We start from the raw sequence: 22785 nt of genomic DNA, 5'->3' as shown, positions 1-22785 counted from the left end.
CTACTGCTAGGCACGAGACGTGGAAGAATCTCCTCTTAGAAGAGGTTACAAATAATTTTATACTCCACCTCACTAGCCCAATATTGAGGAAAAGTCTGTGTGGAAGCCCGTACAAACATCTTTGCTTCTGTTCTATCCGCTTGTGAGAATATATTTTACAAAACCAACAGACCCAATAGAGTGTTTAGTACTCATACATACATAGGTATTACGCTGACCCAGCTTAATACCTATGCGTGCACGGGGAATCTATAATAAATTATAGACTACAAAGACTTCAATTTACTTATAGACAAGAACATTTAACAAAAACTATGATGTTCCAAGTAAAGGTTCCAAAGCGCGCTATATATAAAACGATTATAATTATGTCAAAGAGTATCACTCACCGTGGACAGACGCTACAGTCTAAACCTGTTCATGAATGACCTAGGCATTTCATTTTCTGCAATTTATTACAAATCGGTCGAATTAGTAAACGTAATATTTCCTGAAGTAACTTAAGGTGGACTTCTTTATACATAGGTATTGATGGGTAAAGCACAGAAAGAGCACGCATAGAGATGCGTACAGATACGCATCTCTATGTGTATCCTGTACGCATCTCTTTCTTTGCTTGTAACCTTGCCTTCCTTTAGCAAAATTTTCTATAACTTCAACAAGTAGTGTCTTCTGAAGTTCCGAATTTAGCCTTAAAATATACTTTGCAGATTTTGAAAATATTTTAAGGTTACTGCTGGTTTTGGGGAAAATATCGATACTGTTTGTAAATATCGAACGATTAATTACATCGGTATATTATTTTCAATAGCCCATTCCTAATTGTCATTGTCAAATTGTCATGTTGTATCAGTGCAAGTAATGGCCTCTTAGGGTCGTATTCTAGAACTCTACTCAATGCGCAAGTCAGGACTTGAGTATGATTCAAAGCACTAGAAGTCATACTCGAGTCCTTGCCATTAGGGTCGTATTTTAAGTGCTTGAAATCATACTCAAGTCTGCTCAAATCCTGACTTGAACATTGAGTAGAGTTCTGGAATACGACCCTACGACTATTTCCATCCTCTAAGAATGGCCTGCTAAAGATTTATAAAGAAGAAGACATTAACCAACTCTTGCCATCTTTACTACAGAATACGAAGATTTATGAACATATGTATGCATACATTCTTTCCACCATTGAAGAGATATATACCTTCAAATACTTAGAAGAATATATTGAAACAAGAAAGTTTTTTTAAAAAAGATAGGAAAAAAATTGAAGATTTGCCTTGATGGATTTATTCCGATGCCGTGAAACTAATATTAAAAAAAAAAATATTATTTTATGTGTCAGTGTCATGTCAGTGTGTGTTTGGCGTTTTGAAAATCAATTTAATACCGAAACCTACTATATCTTTCTAATTTGTGACCGAAACCAATCTGTTACATATTTTTCTTAAATTGCATGAAATGTTTTACAAGAAAAAACAATTTGTTTGCGAAAATACAAGAGGTTGCATGAAAAATGATTATGTTTTTATTCAGTTTCTCTCAGTAGTAGGTGGAAATTAATTATAAATATGGATAAAAGTTTGTCTCAAAATTTCTCGCTTATTTGCGGGGAACTTTGCAATCTTTTGTACGTAAAAGACTATAAAAAGGCTGATATTAACTCCCTTATTGACGAGCTTAATACAAAACCTTTTAAAGCTGAGTTTTTTGTAAGAAAACATGTAAGTATGTTGAGGTTATATTTTGGTACATCACCATTCCAATTAGTGCCACAAGATATGACATACTATTTATTATTTTTAAATTTTTAAATTAAAATATTTAAAATATAAAAAATATACATTTTTTAAATTATATATTTAATTTTGCTTTTCAGGATGGGAGCACCTTAGTAACAGCATTGTGCCTTAATATAAAACCTGCGGACGAATTTTTGGCGGCGAAAACTTCACATTTGATAAACTGTGTCTTAACAAAACAGAATATACAATTTGATATAGATTATATGTGGAAAGTGATATCATGGCATGTAAAATGTTTGAAAAAATGTTCTGACGTTATATTGCCTGATATTTTACATAATATGCAGTGTATATTGCAGTCTAATCCACAAGCAGGATATAAGGTATGTGATAAATGTCTATAAATGTTTCTTTACATAAAATGTTTTAAATTCATACCATGAGAAATATTGCAATGATTGTTGCATAATTTTATAATAAATAATATATTTCTCTTGAATATATTTTATTTAAAAATTGAGTGAGAAATGCAGATTGGTTTTTAAATTAGCAAATATATTGCTTTATTTAAAAATGTTACCATAATGTAAGGGTATGAGATGTGTAATGGAATGACTCATCAGCCAATAAAGAATGATTGGTAGTTCAATAGGTACATGCTTTTTGGTGCTGAAAGTTCAACCATTTTGTAGATTGCTATGGGAAACTTTTGTATTGTCTACTAAATGTGACATGTGACAGATTCAGATATTGAAAATAAGGCTCTTTTTATGTATGCATGGCTATCATACATATAATCCCTAAACATTCACTAATAAATATCTAGACATGTACATACATAGCATGGGTGTATGTGACATTTTCGGGAATCTTGAGTGAACTCTTCTTGATTGTTTTCTTTCTTTCCAGTTTACAGAAGAACTAATTGGCAGACAAGGACTTCTGATGAACCTAATAGATACAGATAGAAATCAGATTCTAAGTACACAGAATCCCCTACAAATACGGCTGATTGCCTTGAAATGTATAATTTGCTTACTTTCCATAGAGGAAACAAAGTCAGAAGAAATAAATGTGCCTATAGATATAAAGGAATATATTTCCCATGTTGTTGTTAAGTTTCTACTTAGGGGATATGTTAAGTCACAAGATGAATTCTTATATTGTAAGGTGAGTTGATTAACACTATGTTTTTTAAAACCTGACTTACTCACAGAATTAGCAGGAAGTACTTAATATGCTTAGACAATAATTAAAACACATTTTGGAATGTACAGTCAATGACACACCAAGCTATAACTTTTGTTTGTATATCGCCTCCAGAACATCAGAACAAGAACTGTCAATGTTTATCCTGATATGCTGCAGTCTGTACCTAAGTAAAAAAATAAAACTGTCATATAAATCTTTTAAAACAACATATTTTAGACTAGTATTGTCCAAGGTAACAAAGTAGCCACTCCAATGATTAGATAAATGTTATTGGGTAAGTTGTTCAAACAACGGAATAGCAGGGTCTTGGAGTAGCACCCTGGATATGGAAAACATGTTTTTTTACTTTTCTTTTTGCCAACATGCAATCGGTCTTATGTGATAAGCAGTTAATTTTTTAATATATTTTGGCATGTCAGGCATACCCTTCCGACATTGGGGTGCATGTGGAAAACTATTTAGCTCAGTTAGTTGAATCCCAAATGTGTTTACGCTTCAATTTTCTCATTTGTGGTGGTACACACAATGCGCTAGCTAATTTATTAGTATGAGTGGCTATTCTTTCTTTATAGGACTTAGTTAGCCTACTTATTTCCTCAATAATTGTAGACATTTTAAGATGTTCATAGATCTCATGTATTTTAGTGAACCATGGAGCATTTGTAATTGACTTAAGAATACTGTTTTGGCATTGTTGCATAATTTCAATGTTTGACTGAGTAGCAGTTCCCCATAGCTCATGCTGTAAGTCCAAATTGGTTTCAGAACTGCCTCGTAAATTGTAAAACATAATGTATGAATGTACCTCCCCTCTAAGAGGACCAATGACCTGGGAAAGGTCTTTGGTACAGGCACATTACCAACAAGAGTGACCTTCTTGACCTATTAAAGAGGCTTTTATTCAATCAACAAAGGATGTTTTCCAATGTATAATAAATTTTTAAGTACCTGTTCTCATAGGAAATCAAATTATAAAAATGTATGTAAATATATTATATACTTACACAATTACAGTTACCTACATGTATAATATGAATTCCAGGCAGTAATATCAGCGCTAAGAATTCTCTCCCAGCTCTACTTCAACAGTCAAAATCTCAACATAAATCTACCAGATGTAATGGGTATTTGCCGTCATTTTGTTCTTTATGGTTTGGTGAACCAGGGCCCTCAGCCTGAAAGGATAATGCCAGCTCAGCAAACTGTAGCATCTATGCCAGTTCCCATTACTCAGAATTCGAAAGGTGGAAAGGTAATTATTGATTTATATACATTAAAGTTTCTACTTGTCATTGACCTTCATTAAAAGCAGTCTTTGATAGGGAATTGATAAAGTAACTGATAGACTGGTCATTTGTCTGGATTTGCTGTCATGCTGCTTTATGTTCCCCACAGCTAAACTAGGTAAGGTGTGGTATCATGTATTGGTTGTATATTAATAATAATACGTCAGAGTTTATAAAATCTTGTAAATGTAATATGTAAAATGGACTCCATACTTATCTCCTGCGCAATGAGAGTAGATGTAAAGAAACTGGATTTGTTCATAGATTGGTTAGACTGTGATAAAACATTTATTTTCCTGTAATATGAAATGTAACCTTTATAGAAACAAAAACTGAGAAAACAAAGAAACAATGCAGTAGAAAGTTTAAAAAAAGAGATTCCTGTATCAGATCGCAGCCTTATGAAAGATGTGGACAAATTTGAAAACCATTCTGCCTACAAACCTGCTAGTTCTAACTATCTGGAGCCCCAGAAAGCAAAGACATGGGCGTTGACGAGTGATTCTGATATGTCCGATATGGAGAGTGGTAGGGAAGCAAAACTTATTGCTTTGAGGTCGCGAGTGAGGCAGAGTGCTTCTAACTTACTCTTGGTATTGGTGAAGGTATGTTTTAGTTATATATTTTTTTTATTTGAGTTGTTAGGTGCGCTTTTATTGTGTATTCTATTGGAATCTTTTTGGACGCTTACTTATCAAAAATCAAATCAAATGTAGGTTTTTCTTCTAGTTGAATTCTCCCACATAGAAAGGTAATTTCATACTTGAACTCCTATATACCGGGTTACTTGTAAAATACTAACAACCTCGCAGGCATATATAACTAACATCACAAACAACTTTTGTAACTGAATAATTCATCAGATTTTACTTTCGTACCAAAATAAAAATATTTAAACAGATCGCTCTAGACGGTGATAACTCTATGAGGTTACAAAAAAGGGGCTAGCTTAAACGCAGGCGCGAGGGTGTGGGTCGTTGGGGAGGTCGCTTGCCCGTTTGGTATAGACCTAAAAAATGTCATATAGTACAACAAAAACTTAAGTTTATTTTTGGCAAATTTATTATGCTTTGTAAAAAGATAATGGAACAAAAGTTGTTGTTTGTGATGTTAGCACTATAGTCTTACGAGGTTGGTATTTTACAAATAATCCTGTATACTTTTTTTATAATACCAAGTGATGGGACGAACAAGCCTGGTGGTAAGCGACACGCCTATCCATAACAGTTGCAGTGCCACTCAGAGTTTTAAATCGCAAAGATCTTAGGGGCACTGCCACTGCGCCCGTCACCCTGAGACATAAGTTGACAAGTCCCATGCCTGTAATTTCACCAGCACCCTTAACTTTCTAAACGGAACACATTACTGCTTGGTGGCAGAAATAGGTAAGGTGGCAGTACTTCCATGGATGACCTTGTTCACGAGGAGCTTGACTGCTAATCAAAGTTTACATTACTTGAAAGTATTTGATTGAACATCAGTACTTTGATAGGGACATCGCATATTGACTACTAAACTGTTTCTGTTCATGAACAGACTGACCTGTAAATTTGTATGTAATACTTTAAAATGTCCAAAAGCTGTAGAATGGGAGTTACTTGTAGGTATAATTTCGTTTAATTCTGTTTGTAATTTAATGAATTTATCATATAAATCTCACATTTGTGTTCACAGGTCCGCGAAAAAAGAGAAATATTTGGCTACTGGTGGGCCTTATTACCCGATTCACCCGACGCCTCTAAATGGTCATTTGACGAGGCTGCTAAGAAGACATTGGCTTACTGTGCAGTGACTGATCCCATTTCTAGCAGCCGAGCTTGTGTGTTGAGCGTGATATTGTCGCTATTGTCTGGATCGAGGATGTATTTGTCACAGGCTGAAACTAGGTAACATGGGATAAACGCAAACTATACTACTATAGTATAACCATAGTAGAATGAAATAAGTAGGGCAAATTCGTACCAAATAACAGCGCGGCTTGTATGTGTACTAGACTTGTGCAGGCACAAGGATCGCTCCCGCTAAGGACCGTTCAGGGACAGTCCTTAGCGGGAACGATCCTAGTTAGTTCAATCGGTCAACTGAACTAGGTCGATCTTCTAGTTCATTTAGTTCATCTAGTTCCTTAGTTAGTTACTTCGTCAAGTTCGTGTTGTCCTTGCTCGGACATTGACCAAACACTCCAAATTAGTATTTTAATCACATGAACTACTACGGACTTCTAGTACTATGAGATCAATAGTACACTGTACTAAATATTTAAAAATACAATTTATATGGAATCGGTACTATTTGATTTTCCTTCATAATTTACAGGTTTAAGACTCATTCTAACTATATATCCTTTTTTTTACAAAACAAGAATTTTAGTTAGAATGGTGTGTTTAAAAATCCACATTTAGGTACGTCTATTTCATATACTCGTACACGTACATTGATATTATGCATACAGATACCTACCACACCTACCAAAAAATATGAGCTCTTACTTTTTTGCAAGCTTGTATGTATACATACCGTAGATACGTATTACAGACTTAGAACGAGCTGACAATGTTCAACGTCAATCGTGCATCCCAATCGAACTTGTACTAAAAGTAGTGAAAGATCGCTATTTGTCCCGCTCGCACCGTTCCTACTGAATAAAAGACAGGTGAACTATCAACGCAGACAGTTCCTAGTTCGTACTGAACTAAAAAGAACGATGAACTATTAAAACCGTGCAAGACGAACTAGTTCATGTCGGTCAGTGTCGGGAATATATTCCTAATACATAGTTCGTAGTTCATGAACTATACAAGCCGAATGTGTACGGGACGCACACTTTCACATAATAATGAAAGGCGTCTTTGGGATGACCGTCATGCAACGCTAGTGCATCGCTAGATTATGCAAATGTGTGCGTCCTCACACTGTGAGTTACCATACTTGTTCTTATGCTACTATGGTATAACTGTCAAATCCAATTCAATATATCCATGTGCTATCTAGCTGCCCCGATTGAGAAATGTAACGATGACGGGCGATAGCGTCACCGAATCCAATCAAAGAGCTTTTTGGTTACTCTCTTTTTGGTTATATATTCATTTCCGTAAGAACGGAAGACGCCTACTTATATATAATAGCTTCATAATTCGGTAGAAATAGTCATATCAACATCTTAACACAGCCACTTAGTATTTACTCAAAGTTCGTCAAGGCCATCCGGTGTCTTTAAAGGGTATTACAAAATGCTCACTATTGAAAAAATCCGTGCATTGTATTAAATAAGTTTGTTACAGTGACTTTTTCGAATTGAAGTTGATACACGATCTATCGTTTTGTTATGAATTTTATTTTCAATCAACGCAACGAAGAACTTACCCAAAAAAGCAAACTTACACATGACATTAAAACAGAAACTTTTTACAATTGCAGTAAAAAAGAAAACGCCTCTTTCATTTCTTTTTCTGTATCACTCGGCTACGTGATAACGTGCCTGCATAAAGTTCTAGTCGGAATACTCGACAGCGAGAGGAGCCATGCGGTTATCATAGTCGCATTGAAATGTAGTGCCGCTTTGGTACAGGCTACTCCGTATCATAGGATGAAAGAAGGGCTTATTAGTGAGGTGGTGAGGTCTACGAGAAAGTTTTTGGTGCATAGAGGTGAGCCGTTTTTGTCTTTCATTAGCTTATGATGATAACGTAGAATAAGTTGACAAGTAAGTACGTGAAGACGCAGTGCCCACCGTGCCGTGCATGACAACCATAGCTAACGACGAATTTTATTACCAGTAGAGCTCCTTGTGAAGGAGTTCGTCCACGGAAGTACTTGCTACCTTACCTATTTCTGCCACCAAGCAATATTGTGAACATTATTGCGTTCCTGTTTTGAAGGGTAAGGGTGCTGTGAGATTACAGGCACATGGGACTTGTCAACCCATGTCTCAAGGTGACGGGCGCAGTGGCAACGTCCCTCAGATCTTTGCGATATGCAACGGTTGATAGTTCAGAACTTTATATCATAAGAAAAAGACAGACGTGGTGGAACTATGGGGATGGGCTTGCACTATGACAACATTGTCACGGCAATGTCGTTGCGTTTTTTTGTCGAACCGTTTATATGGACACTGTTTGTGTTTATTGTGGGTTTGTGCAATAAACACATTTACTCGATGTTAATTGATGATGAATATATGAGTAGAAATCATAATATTGATATTTCACATTATTAATGTTACATATATAATGTCAAGGGGTAATGTCACAAATATTTTGTCGAAATACGACGTCGCAACTCCAAATAAGAACAAAGTCACAAGTGCTTCGAAAGAAATGTATCCCATAAAAGGAGTATTTATTAATAAAAAATTAAATCTCTCGTATGTGATTACTATGTAATTTTTCAGGACGATGATAAAAATGTGGTGTAAAATGTAGTAAACGCACAAAATGTTTGTAGTTAGCGTTTTAATTACTTAAATTATTATACCTTTTTCAGATACTAAATTACTTAAATAATATATTTAAGAAGTTTTTCTTTAACAAAAAAAAACAGTAAAAACAAACTATGTGAAAATGTGAAAACGCGTATGCGAGGTTTTCACTCTAAGGCGACGATACCTACATACATGTCATCATGCCTGTCTAAAAACTGGTATAGTCGGGTAAAAAATGATTCGTCGTTTGTAGCACTTTTCAGGTTCAGGTACATGTAGCGTAAATAGTTTTATATGTAATATGTAATTAATAATTACAATTTTATTTACAGATGTAACCTTACAAGTTGGTGCTTTAATAACGATGGGTTGTGTGTTATCTGTGGACCCCAAAGTAGAGGAAATATTGAAAGTAATTGAAAAAGACGCAGCATCATCAAAAACTCAAACAAGCAATACAAACACGAAAATAGAAAATGATGAATGTGATGATTTCGAAGAAGGGTATTCAGATGATGAAATGTTCACTACCAGTGATCATCGGGGTAACAGTGATGACGTTGTGTGTAATAATGATGGACAAATATACGATTTTAAAAGCTGGATTTTAGATATTTGTTTCAAGAACATGGGATGGACCTTCAAAGGAGATGAGGTTACGGTAAATTCTTGTATAAGCGCTATTAAGTATTTTGTGTATACAATACGCCCTGTAATGTTTTAAAAGAATATGAGGAATGTACTGTCGATGCTCTTACAAATCCCCTAACCGACTATTTGGTTCTGAGTACATAAGTGTGAAGAAAGGTGTTAAACAAGCTTAACCTTTAACCCGTAAAATTAATTCTTGAATTCCATATTGTTTGACGTTTTAAGAATTTTTTTAAGCCAATATGATCTTTAATTAAGCTACATAAATATAATTTTCAACCAACAAGCTGGAATCCCTTTACACTTTTCTGTTGAATGCATATAAACGGGCTCTCAGAACCAAACTAGGGAGTCAGGTATCTTAGAGCATAGACTGTACATTCAACCACTATTGAAGTCAATGAAGTAATGTTTTTAATATAATTTTAACGTTACGTAAAGGTTAAGAAAGAAGAACTGTTTAAGTGTACTTTGACAATATAATCGTTTAAAATAAAAACTAAAATAAACAACTTTTTATTTCAGAGAATCAAACCATCGGCGATCCCAATAATATTGGAATCATTACAAGTACTCTCGGCAGTGGCATTCCACCACTTGGCCGATTTACTCCAACCACACCTCACATTGCTGGCCGATATCCTCAGCGAGATCCTGCAGCATGAACATCTGGATGTGGTGCTGCAAGCCGCACGGTGTATTAGTATTATTGGTGACGCTGTACAGAAGATGGGTGAGGATTTCTGTTAAGAAAATAGAGATTAACATCGGTCTCGTAGGTTAAGTGCGAAAAAGCTGAACTTAAATAGCCAATACATTAATAACTAATTACATATTGATCGCACTCAAGCACATGCCCCGTACTAGGGAATCCTGTACAAAATGTGTCGCGGGTGCCATGGACAACACTTAGACAACCAGAAATTACTCTCATCCTTTTTTTTTATGATACCAAGTGACGGGACGAACAAGTCGTGCGCCTGGTGGTAAGCGACACTCTTGCCCGTAACCGTTGCAGTGCCATTCAAATCTTTAAATCGCAGATTTGAGGGGCACTGCCACTGCGTCCGTCACCCTGAGACATAAGTTGACAAGTCCCATGTGCTTATAATTTCACCGGCATCCCTTACCCTTTCATACCGGAGGAACGCAGTAATGCGTGAGTAATGTGAATTCTTGCTTGGTAATTGGAAATACGTAAGGTCACGAGAGTACGCACGAAATAAATAAATGTAGGCTATACAAATATTTCTCCCGGCCCGGGAATCGCAACTGGGACCTCTGTGTGGCAGACCAGAATGGTGACCGCTCGACCACAGGCAGTTAAATACAGTTACTATATTGGGTTGCATCTTCGAGTTTACTTTTATGGTAGCACTTCACATGGGTTTTTGCATTAAGTGACACAATAATGTGGCTACAATTAAATAATCTCGTAGTAAATTTGGATAAGACTAAGTTTATACAATTCTACATGCAACAATCACGACCAAAAAACTTAACTATAAAATACGATGAACAGACAGTTGCTCAAGTTAATGAAACAAATTTTTCGGGCATAACTCTTGATAGTAATTTGAACTGGAAGACACTTTTATAATTATACTATAACTACTAAGCTTAGTAAATAAGTAAATGTTGTAAAAAATCTGACAAGAATAACATCACAAAAAACTGCTCTTTGTGCTTATCACGCTTATGTAGCCTCTAGTTTGCGATATGGATTACTACTCTGGGGAAATACTGCTGCAACACACATTATGCCAAGGGCCATGTTTGGTACGGTAGCGAGAGAGTTGTGTACCTTACTTTAGGAAATTGAAGATATTAACCCTACCATCGAAGTATATTTACGAAGCCTGTGTTTATGTCAAACAAAATCTAAGCAACTTTAATATAATCAAAACTAGATATCCTAAAAACACAAGGAATAAAATAGAAATACGACTTAAACAACGCCCTAGCTTGGAATTTTACAAAAGAACGATGTTCGTACTAGCACCCAAATTATTTAATATATTACCGGCAGTTAAAGAATTATATTGCAGATAATTGAAAATGAATTTGCATATTTTGTAAGTAACTCAGTGCTACTACAATATTGTTATTGTTTCTTTATGCTATTGTATTTATTTAACTTTAATGCATGCTACATCAAAAATGAAAAAAAGAATGGTGTAAAATATTCACATGTCAAGTTTATGGTGAAGCGTACGATCTAATATAATATACTATAAGACCTGCAATGTTAACTACATTTTTCAGCGAATAAATATCTTGTATTCTTGTATTTATATTTGATATATTTGGCAAACAATCGTCATAATTGAGAAACCATTTTGATTTTTTACCTATTTTTTCATATCGCAAAAACAAATATCCATGTTAAGTGCCTCCATTATATCATGGACCAATAATTCAAGAGCACTGCTAATCGCGGTCCTAGATAGCGTAGTCGGGTATTTAGTCCCTAATTGTACACCAGATGTCGCGACGAGTACCAAATAGCTATTTTTGTAACTAATATGTTTTATATTGACGAACTACAATTTATCTAAGCTACTCGAATTTCTAGTGACAAGAAACAAATCAAATAGATGGCGCTTTGCCCAGATTGTTATGGATACTGCAGGCCATCGAGTATATAACCAGAAATAGAGACGAAATAAGGGCCATATATTCCTGGTAACACATTAGCGATACAGCTCTTATAAATATCAACTCTCGTTTGCACTGAAATATAGACAGGCCAACTACTGACCTATGTGTACGTCTCAGTATATTCCAAAAAATATTCTGTATTTATTATAATAAATCTACTATCTGTAACAATGCTGTGCTGTTCTATTCGGTGGTGTTGGAAAAACAACAAAACATCTAATTACAAAACAAACGGAATCACATTTCATCGGTAATTAAGGGTCGTATTCTAGAACTCTACTCGATGCTCAAGTCAGGATTGCACTGGAAACACAAGCACTGGAAATACGACCCTAATGGCAGGGACTTGAGTATGATTTCGAGGGCTTTAAACCATACTCAAACCCTGACTTGAGCATTGAGTAGAGTTCTAGAATACGACCCTAAATATTAAATATGTAATTTTGCAATTTTCGTCCATTATAGCAAAGCTCAAGTTAACTGGTCGATTTGAAGTGAAACAATTGACGACACCCGTCAATTGTGTCGAACTCGGGCTAGCCAATCGGAGCGCAGTTGTCACAGTAATGATATGGCAGAATAGTTTTCAAACAAATTAAATGACATTTCGTGTTTATTTCTGGTTACATACACTCGGTGATGCAGGCTATTCTTTTAAATTGTTTTTTGGGATTAGCGCCATCTATACGTGCTACAAAACGTTATGTAAATGTTATGTTTATGAATTAGTTTGTAAGACACAATATCATTTATTAACACGCATATTTCTGTCAAAGTTCAGAAAATAATTTTAGACCATGGCTCAATATTCGAATAATATTACAAAGAAAAAGCCGACTACGTATATTTCATATAAAAGAGGAATTAATTTACATCCACTGTCATTTACATAATATAAACTAAAGATCAGCGCCATCTACATATCAGACGGAATTTCGATCTTTTTCAGAGTTACGATAAATAATATGGAGATTACGTCTATCTATCAGTACGTCTATCTCGGACATGTTCAATCCTTTGGTAAAGAGCATGAGCCTAAGAAGATCTCAAAAAGAATTCAGCTGGGATGGGCTGCGTTTAGCAAGTTAGATGACATCCTTAAATCAGACAAGGTTCCACAGTGTCTGAAGACTCACTTGTTTAATCAGTGCGTTCTGCCCGCCATGACGTATGGTGCCGAGATATGGACGCTCACGTAGGAGACTGTATACAGGTTGAGTGTTGCAAAGAGCGTCATGGAGCGTGCCACGATCATCCTTGCAGACCGAGCTCCGAACGTTGAGATCCGACGACGGACGAAAATCCAGGATGCTGGAACTCAAATGGGGCTGGGCGGGACACCTAGCAAGGCAAGGTGATGACAGGTGGTGCAAGAAATCGACTAATTGGTGGCAGACGCTTTTGTCCATACAAAAGCGTCGGGCGCCCTGTTGCAAGGTGGGTCGACGACATACTACGCGTCGCGGGGCGTCAATGGATGCGGCTAGCAAGGGACCGCGGTGGATGGCGCAAACTTTGGGAGGCCTATACCCAGCATTGGGTGAAATCATGCTGTGGATGATGATGATGAATATGGAGATTAGCAGTCCTTTTATTGGTCCATGATTCTATCAAGGCTTATTACTTGCTTTGTCAGTGACGGTAAATATTGCGGTAATTCTTGCTGTATGTACGTAACGAACACTATCAGCACTTTGAACTGGCTTTTTTAAAGGGAAAATCTGGGACATAGGAATTCGGTATCAGTATGCCACTGTAGAATCACTAAGTAAGACGTTTATTCGTACTCTTCAACTAATTAAATAAACCGCTCTGGGTCGTGGTTGGTTTAAAAGATGTCCATTGTCATTTAGCGAGGCAATGCTGCTAGTATAATCGAAAGTTTTGAGCCAGTCGCGATACAGGGCGGTACTTTTTTTTAGGTTAGAATATCTAGTCAATTTCGAAAAAGAAAAAATACCTAGTATTTGACGGTTAACGTCTCAACATAACAATTCCAGAACAAACAGACCAATCGCCGCCTCTTGCCCACTGCGTGTACATGTGGGAAAAGCTGCTGACGCCACTGTCGACTGTTCTGCAGAGCTGCGACAATGCGCCTGCGAAAGCGGTTGTCTGCGACTGCATTGCTAATATAGGCGAGAAGTCTTTTAAGGAACTGCCGGTGAGAAAATTTGTTGACATCTGATTTATGAATACATATATATTTTAAATTCCATTTGTTGCCAGTAGCAAAAAAATATCTTTTTATCCCCTTTATCACCACGGGTTTTTTTCCCCATTGCCAGCCAGCCAGTGGTGATGACTGGGAATAAGTGATTATGTGTATTATATACAAATTCAAATTCAAATTTACAAAAATTTATTTCGTAATATTACATCCTTATTATTATTATACAAATTTCAAAGCGCACACATACATTACGTTAGATAATTAAATAAATTAAATGAAATTCAAATTCAAATAAAATAATGAAATAATTTTTTTTTAACTTTTTTTTTAATTTTAACTGCCTCAGTGGCCGAACGGTTACCATGCCGGACTGCCACGCAGAGGTCCCAGGTTCGATTCCCGGGCCGGGAGAAATATTTGTATGACCTACATTTATTTCTCTCGTGAGTTTGGGTGTAATTTGTGGTTGTCTATGTGTGTGTGTCCATGGCACCCGCGACACAGGGTTTTCCCTAGTGCGGGGCTATGTTGAGTGTGTGCGTTATTATTATTATTATTAAATTAAATTACATTCAAATTCAAATAAAATAATTAAATTAAATTAAATACAAATGAAATGAAATCAATATTTTTTTTATTTATTTATTTATTTATCCATAGATATACAGCTTGTTCCTATACTATAGACCTTGCCAACCTGGACATCAGGTTGTTGGCAAGACAACGCTCATTAATCCTATTCGTATATCTATTACACTTAAAATTAAGCTACACAATACAACTTAACATGATGCATAATTATATAAAAATTTACCTAAATTATACTACTACATTGTTTAGTAAATAATTTTTTAATCTGTTTTTCAATACTTTTTTACTAATTTTGCTTCTATCTCTCAGCCAATCTATTTTATTATAAATTGTTGGTATAATATATTTATCTGTTCTCTTTCCATAATTGTTTTTAAATTTACATCTGTTTAGTTTCCTTTCTCTTACTCTTCTTGTATTGTACCTGTTATACACTAATAAATTGTCGTGATTTTTGTAATAATTTTCAAGGGCTATCACAAATTCAACTTTTTTATCTACCGGTAATATTTTACATACATTAAATAATTTTTCATAATCGTCTTTAAATTTTTTCCTGGTGTTTTTATCTGTCAAGACTTTAATAATTCTTAATTGAATGTTTTTGATGTTTTTAATATAAGTTTTATAAGTACGACCATAAATACTTAAACCATAGGTAATCAGCGAGTCAGCCAATGCATAATACACCATTAGCAACGTCTGCCTATCTAAAATATTGACTAATTGATAAAGCTTACTAATAATGCATCTTAGCTTTGTACAAACATGATCAATATGGGTTTTCCAATTTAAATTCTGATCAATTTCTAATCCTAAGTACCTAAAATTGCTCACCATTTCTATATTCTGACAATTACATCCACGTTTATCATTATGTAAACATTCATAAGAATGACCTACCATATTAAAAACCCTACGGTCCACTGATTTAGCAACACGATTATGAGGCGAGTGTACATGCATACATTTAGTTTTAGCCATGTTAATAATTATTCCGTTATCATGCGCCCACTTGGTCACATTTTCTAAATCATGTTGCATATTAGTACTCAGATCTTGTGCATTTTTAGATGCGTATATAAGGCACATATCATCTGCATACATATACACCTGGCACCGTTTGATAATGTTGACCACGCTATTGACGTGCATAATGTAACCGACCGGTCCGTACACAGACCCGGTTGGTACACCCAGTTCGATCTCGGCAACCTTACCCTCTTGCCCCCCAATAACTGTGCACATAGATCGTTTACTTAAGTAGCTCCTAAACCAGTCATTAGTTGGCCCTCTTATTCCACACTCATTCATCGCCTGAAGCAAAATATCATGGTCCAATGTATCAAAAGCTTTTTTAAAGTCTATAAAAAGGACAAGAACCTGAAGACCTGCATCAAGGCTTGTGTTAATGGTCTCGGCAAAGCAGCTAAGAGCAGTACCAGTACTCCTGCCCCCTCTAAAACCATGCTGTGCGTCTAGTAGGATATTATGCTGTTCTAAAAACCGTGTTATCTGGCCAACAACTACCTTTTCCATAACCTTATTGACTACTGACAATATTGCCACAGGTCTATAGTTAGCATAGTCTACATAAGTCCCCTTTTTATGTATAGGTCGTATGAAAGCTTTTTTTAACTTCTCAGGGTAAACCCCTTTAGACACACACATATTAATGAACCTGGCTAGAATGGGACTCAATTTTTGGTTAATATATTTTAGGTCTTGTACTCTTAATTTATCTACACCTGGGGCTTTATGGCTATTTAGATCTCTGATAATTCTTTCCACCTGAAACGCGTTTACTTTTTTATATCTAAATGATACGTTACTCTCAATCACATATGTTTTCCTGTCAAAAAATTTTAAATTACAATAGTGTTTAATTTCCAATATTTCCTTTGTAAAAGTCGTAGCAAATCTACTACATATATTATACACATTGTCGGTCTTACCTAAATATTTCATTATAACAGCGTCTAAATTAGGCCTCACACGACCAGTCCACTCATTAATATGCGCCCACGTTTTTCTAGAATCGCCCTTACATTTATTTAATTGTTCTCTTCTGTACCTATTTTTTGCAAAGTTAATTAACCTATTTACCTTATTCCTAAACCGAGTATAGTCCAAACGCTTATTCATATTTTTAGGCGTTGCTTTCCAAATACGAAACAATTTATCCCTTTTTAGAATCATACAGAATAAGCGTTTGTCCATCCATGGTTGTTTGATATGGTTCTTTTTGTTATACACCAGTAACTTACGGCTTTTTAAATAAACATCCTCAAATACACTGCATATTTTATCGTACAATAATAGTGGGCAGGAAATCTCCATTAAATTATTCCACTCATACGCATCAAGTCCTTGATTCACCAAACGTTGGCACATATAAAAACGCGGCTGCACCTGACTACCCTGTTCGATATAGTTCTTTGACAGTAAACCACTCAAGCAAATTCCTATTACGTGGTGATCGGATACACAACAGTTAATAACAAACGCAGTGGCGCGCACGTGTTGCCGCCGCGTCTGTCTCACTCGCACCCATACGTGATCCAAGCACGACGTCTCAATGTGCCCATTCACTATTGCCTCCCGTGTTATCTCTGTATCCGGTATAGCACTTTGCAGACCCAATTCACACAGAACGTTTTTGTACTCCGTTGTAGTTGATTTTATTTTGCTATTTAAGGCTAGGCGCAAACGGGCCACCGACTACAACCACCGGTGGCCAGCGACCGCGACTTAACACACTTTTTCATATATTTGTTAGACGCGCCCGCACACGTGTAGCCGGTGGCCGCCACTCGCTACGTGTCCGGTGTGTGCTTAATGTGGCGGTGGCCAGCCACCGGTGGCTGTGGTCGGTGGCCCGTTTGCGCCTAGCCTAAGACATCAATGTTTATATCCCCGATAAGAACAATATTATCCATTGCCGGCATCTTTCCCAGTAGTACCTCAATTTCCCTTATAAAAACTTCTTTCTTTTTGTTCGGCGGTCGATAGACCGCAATGATATGCATAATTACTCCGTTCGAATTTAACATACCATGTATGATTTCTGCTGACCCAGTGTTTAGTGTCTCAAAGCGGATGTTGAGATTTTCTGTGGTATATATAATTAACCCTCCTCCTTTTCTTTCCTCTCTCGTATATGAGTATATTTCATAGCCTTTTATACTGTATATTGCAACCTCACTTTGTTTAATGTTGATTTCAGATAAAATAATAATATCAGTTGGCCGCTTCAGCAGACTAATTAACACCAAAAACTGGTTAAAATTTTTTCTTAACGATCTTATATTTAAATGCATTATATTCAATGCACCCTTTTGCACAATACTATCATCGTCATATTGGTTGAAATTTTCGTATCTAGTAAATGATAAGTCTACATCTTGTCCGACACTATCCATTTATTTTGCAGAAATCCAAATCATGTAGTGTGTTCCCACCGTGCTACCCGCACTTAGACAGTTTTGTTTTTGTTAGATTTTTATTCTTTTTTAGTACTTCTAAATATGACAATGATCTAACATTGTGAATTTTACTGTCGATTTCATTTTTCTTTACTAATATATTGCCGTTTTGTACCCAAATATAGTCAAATAATCCTTTCAGCTGATTCCTAGTTTCCCAGAAAATTTCTCGCTTTACTCTGGGTAGGTCTTCGTTAATATATATTCGGCTTATGTTTTTGTTGCCATATACATCGCCATTAGTAGGTTTCAACTTGCGGGCTTTCATCCATTGATCTCGTGCCCCTTTTGAGCGCAATTTGACCATAATTGCTTGCGGCATACCCTCCTTATTTTTTTCTTTTCCTACCCGCCTCGCTTCTTCGATATCATTTGTACTTACTTTCAATACTTGAGCCACTTTAGAAACCACCTCTCTTACATTCTCATTTTCTAGTTTTTGTAGTCCTATAATTTCCAGATTGGTTTCCTTGTCTCTCTGCTCTAAGTACATGACTCGCTCCTCCAAGGCATTGTTGCATTTCTCTAAGTATACGTTTTTCTGCTCTAAAGATTTTAATTTTTTTTCAGTCTCGGTCCTAAATTCCATCATTTTTTGATATTGTTCAGAATAAAAGTCCACCGTTTCATGCAACTCTTCAATACGTTTTTCCAATTTGTATATAATTTCTAATTTTCTATTGATACCTGCAAGAACCCCTTTCGCAGGAGTCTTATCCAAGTCCGACACTTCTCCTTCCTTGCCCGGCAAGTTGCAGTCTTCCTTTTGAATACAATCACTACACATTTCCCTCTTCAAAAAAACTCTCAGATTTTTTACGCATTTTCTATGATATATTGCTTCACATTCCCCTTTACATTTCACTATATCGTCCTTTGATGCCGAAACGAACAGTTTGCATTTTTTACATTGCACCATTTTTGTCGATATTTTACAAAGACAGTTCACTATACAAGAAACAAATACACACGTCTACCCGCTGAGCGTGTGCGAGCGAGAACTCCAAAAATAAAGAACAATAATATAAAAACAAATACTAGACTCAATTAAATAATAATAATAGTAATCATTTATTTCGGAACTGGTCCATAAATTATTAGTAAATTACAAAATGCTTAGGTCTAAGGGTTAGTTAATTGTACAATACATAAGGACAGCGACACAAAAACAAAACAACATTTATTTTCTATACGACCGCATGTAGTCGCATCCAATGCGCGAGTATCGACGAGTCCTAACGTGCGGACAACGCGCTCAGAATGCGGTTGGGGCTGTCTATATTTATATTTTAGACAGGTAGCTATAAATAAGGTAACCAAAGTATTTGAAATTGCGTGTCCAACTTTGTCATCCTAGTTAATAATTAGGTATATTTACTATGTAATATTTATCGGCATTACAAATTGAAAACTCTAGAACTCTTGTTTAGCTCACGAATAAATCTATATTGTATATTACTCTGCACTAAAGAAAACAATAACTGAATGAGTCTCAAACATAAAGAAACTCCTCTCTTCATCCCGTTTAGATGATTATAAACAGCCGTACACAGCACAATTCATTTCATCCATTAGAAATAGTAATGTAAAATGATGTTATTTAACTGCCTCTGTGGCCGAACGGTTACCATACCGGACTGCCACGCAGAGGTCCCGGGTGCGATTCCCGGGCCGGGAGAAATATTTGTAAGGCCTACATTTATTTCTCTCGTGAGTTTGGGTGTAATTTGTGGTTGTCTATGTGTGTGTCCACGGCACCCGCGACACAGGGTTTCCTTAGTGCGGCGCTATGTTGAGTGTGTGCGTTATTATTATTATTATATATTAACGTATAAATTTCGTAATGAATAAACTATATTCAAACATCAAAGCCGTCTTAGCGCGAAAACGGCTCGCCGACAGCCTTGTACTCGTTCAGTCAATGTGACCGTCAATGTGCGGGGCGAGGTTGCGGTATCTAAAGCTAGGGAGGGGCGGAGAGTGTCCGTTCTCATTACTTATTTGTTCTCTGCCGCGGCTTTAATGCTAGAAGCTCACTTTTTTTAGCATTTTACCTGAGTCCCTGAGCCACACCATAGTTCTCACAAATACCAAGTAACTCTTTGAGGGCACAAATTGATGGGCTCACCAGCACCATGTCGTCGGCGTAACTCTTGTTGTTGACATAGTACCGTCCAATGAATATCCAACGTTAGTGATGCTGAGCTCCTCAATCAGCGCATTCACGTACAGGTTGAAGAGCTTTGACGACGTGACACCACCTTGACGCACCCCACACCTCAACCTGTACGACTTCGACAGAGGACCAGCCCACTTAACATTATTCATCTGGTTTCCATACCAGTATTCGAAGAGCCCAATAACCTCTGACGGAAGGTCTGTCCTACAACGCTGACGGAAGGTCTGTCCCACAACGCTATTTGTGCCAAAGCACATCACACGAGACCAAATCGAAGGCCTTGGACAAGTCGAGGAAACACGCATAAACTGGTGTTCGCCGGTCCGTGTAATACCAGACAATTTGCTTGAGGCATAACACCGCAGACTCTGTTGAGAGTCCAGGCCGGAATCCGAACTGTGCATCATGTATTTTAAGGTGTTTAGTCAATATGCGATCAAGCAGACCGTCCAGCACTTTTGCCATGCAAGTGGCCAACGATATGGGTCTATAATTGTTCTATATACACACACACACACACACACACACACACACACACATACATATATATATATACTATATAGCCAACAAAGTAATGTTAGTGGATTAACGACTTAAATTTAAGTAGTGCATAATTTCCACCTGCTATTTTACTACACACTTTATAATACAATGTTGTTAACACAAGATAACACAATATTGTTTTTTTATAAAAGAATAACACTCGAATGTATATGTATGAAGCGCTTGCTCGTGAGGAGATTTGTCAAAGAGAGAATATTAATAAAAACAGTACATCCAATTTCAATGAGGAAAATTATGTCTGCTACGCAATGTACCGAGTATGCGATATGCTTCAAGTCATACACAGTTGAGTTGTACACAAAGGTAAATCGTATGTGGTGTCTCAGGTTAATATTTTTTGTATTCTATTTCAGAGACGTCAACAAGTGCTATGTTGCACCTTGTTGATGGGATCCTGTAGTGACGAGGAAGCTGCAGTCAGAGCGGCCGCGGTAAGGGCTCTCGCCATGGCTGTCACGTTTAAGACTTTGAGAGAGGTAAATCATATAATTTAAATTTTAACCGACTTCTGAGGTTGCAGTTGGCACTGTGGACTCTAGATGTGGAGGTTCAGAGTTCGATGTCCGGTGGAACCACTATGGCAACCGAACTTTTCTGAATTTATTCTGATCTGAGTGTTCTCGGTAGTGTACTCATAGTACAGGGAATTTCCTAGTTCGAGACCAGGTAAATTTGGTGCCGTTGTCTAGCAAATTACTATTATTACATCGTCAATGTTATGACTAACACGACCACTTTCAATCTACATCTCTCTGTTAAATCGTTATATAGGTGTAACAAAAACTACCTATCATGTTTGATGACAACAAATAATTTGAGAGAAAAATTTGCAATATTCACGAAAATACTTATGCTTGCAACTTAGAATTCATACGTATAAAATTTAGTTACATAGTTTAGTTTACATTTTCTATTGTGTATATTATAATTAGTTTATAAATAATAATAAATAATTCTAAGTGTACCATTTGTGTTGAAAGGGTAAACTTCCGTGGAGAGGTCATTTTTAAATTTGTTTTGGGTAATAGTGACCATGAGACATGTGAAGAGCCCGAGACAGTAGTTTGTTTGGAAAAACGAATATTTGCTATTTAGGTCAAATCGCGAAATCGCGAAAGCCTAAGAACTTGATTTTATTTATTGAAATACTTTGTTATCGTAAGTAAGATCAATAATAAAAATGATTGCAAGTGATATAACACCCTCAATGTCACATCCGTTGCTTCGTCCTGCATTATATACTCTGGGACTCATCATTCAAGCCACCTTGCATTTTCAGTATTAAATACCCTAAGCTTCAACAATGTTTAATTGACCAAAAATTATTATATAAAAGTGGCTCTAACTAAAAACCAGCATTCCAGCAGTCGAGCTGTGACATTATGCTGAGTGGGATCCGTTTCATTATTATTATAATTTTAATCACTATTTTTTTCTGCAGAAGTCTCAATAAGTTGAATAAATGTTTCTTTCTTTCTCATTATGCAACTCTGATACTGGTATACATACTAAGCATCTTTTCCATAAGTCCTTGATGAAAAACTGAATTTGTAAAACCGGGGAAAACTTTTTCTACGATTATAACAACATTTTTGTATTCAAGCCTTTTAAGAATAAAAATGTTCTCAGTAAATGTTTCTTTCTTTCATATTATGCAACTTTCATACTGGTATGCTAAACGTCTTTTCCAAGTCCTTGTTGAAAATTTGAATTTGTAAAACAGGGGATAACTTTTTCTTCGACGGCGACAATATTTTTGTATTCAAACCTTCTAAGAATAAAAATGCGAGGTAGCTCGAATTGTGAATCCGTGAGTAATATATAATA

The 22785-nt window shown here is 36.2% G+C and overlaps 1 protein-coding gene across 1 annotated transcript in view; it reads left to right on the top strand.

Moving 5' to 3' along the window:
- The first annotated feature begins 1562 nt into the window (after window positions 1-1562).
- The window catches only part of LOC113235802 (HEAT repeat-containing protein 6), a 30091-nt gene continuing 8868 nt past the window's right edge, over window positions 1563-22785 (top strand). Inside the window, exons 1-11 of the mRNA XM_026471706.1 lie at window positions 1563-1715; window positions 1871-2119; window positions 2646-2906; window positions 3991-4200; window positions 4558-4839; window positions 5909-6120; window positions 7652-7881; window positions 8987-9315; window positions 9831-10038; window positions 13967-14130; window positions 21312-21434. Coding sequence (XP_026327491.1) covers window positions 1563-1715; window positions 1871-2119; window positions 2646-2906; window positions 3991-4200; window positions 4558-4839; window positions 5909-6120; window positions 7652-7881; window positions 8987-9315; window positions 9831-10038; window positions 13967-14130; window positions 21312-21434 — 2421 coding nt within the window. The remainder of the gene's footprint in view (window positions 1716-1870; window positions 2120-2645; window positions 2907-3990; window positions 4201-4557; window positions 4840-5908; window positions 6121-7651; window positions 7882-8986; window positions 9316-9830; window positions 10039-13966; window positions 14131-21311; window positions 21435-22785) is intronic.

Source organism: Hyposmocoma kahamanoa, unplaced genomic scaffold (assembly GCF_003589595.1).
Source record: "Hyposmocoma kahamanoa isolate Upper Pololo Valley unplaced genomic scaffold, ASM358959v1 88, whole genome shotgun sequence".
Taxonomy (NCBI): domain Eukaryota; kingdom Metazoa; phylum Arthropoda; class Insecta; order Lepidoptera; family Cosmopterigidae; genus Hyposmocoma; species Hyposmocoma kahamanoa.
This window is presented reverse-complemented; position numbering and strand designations above follow the sequence as displayed.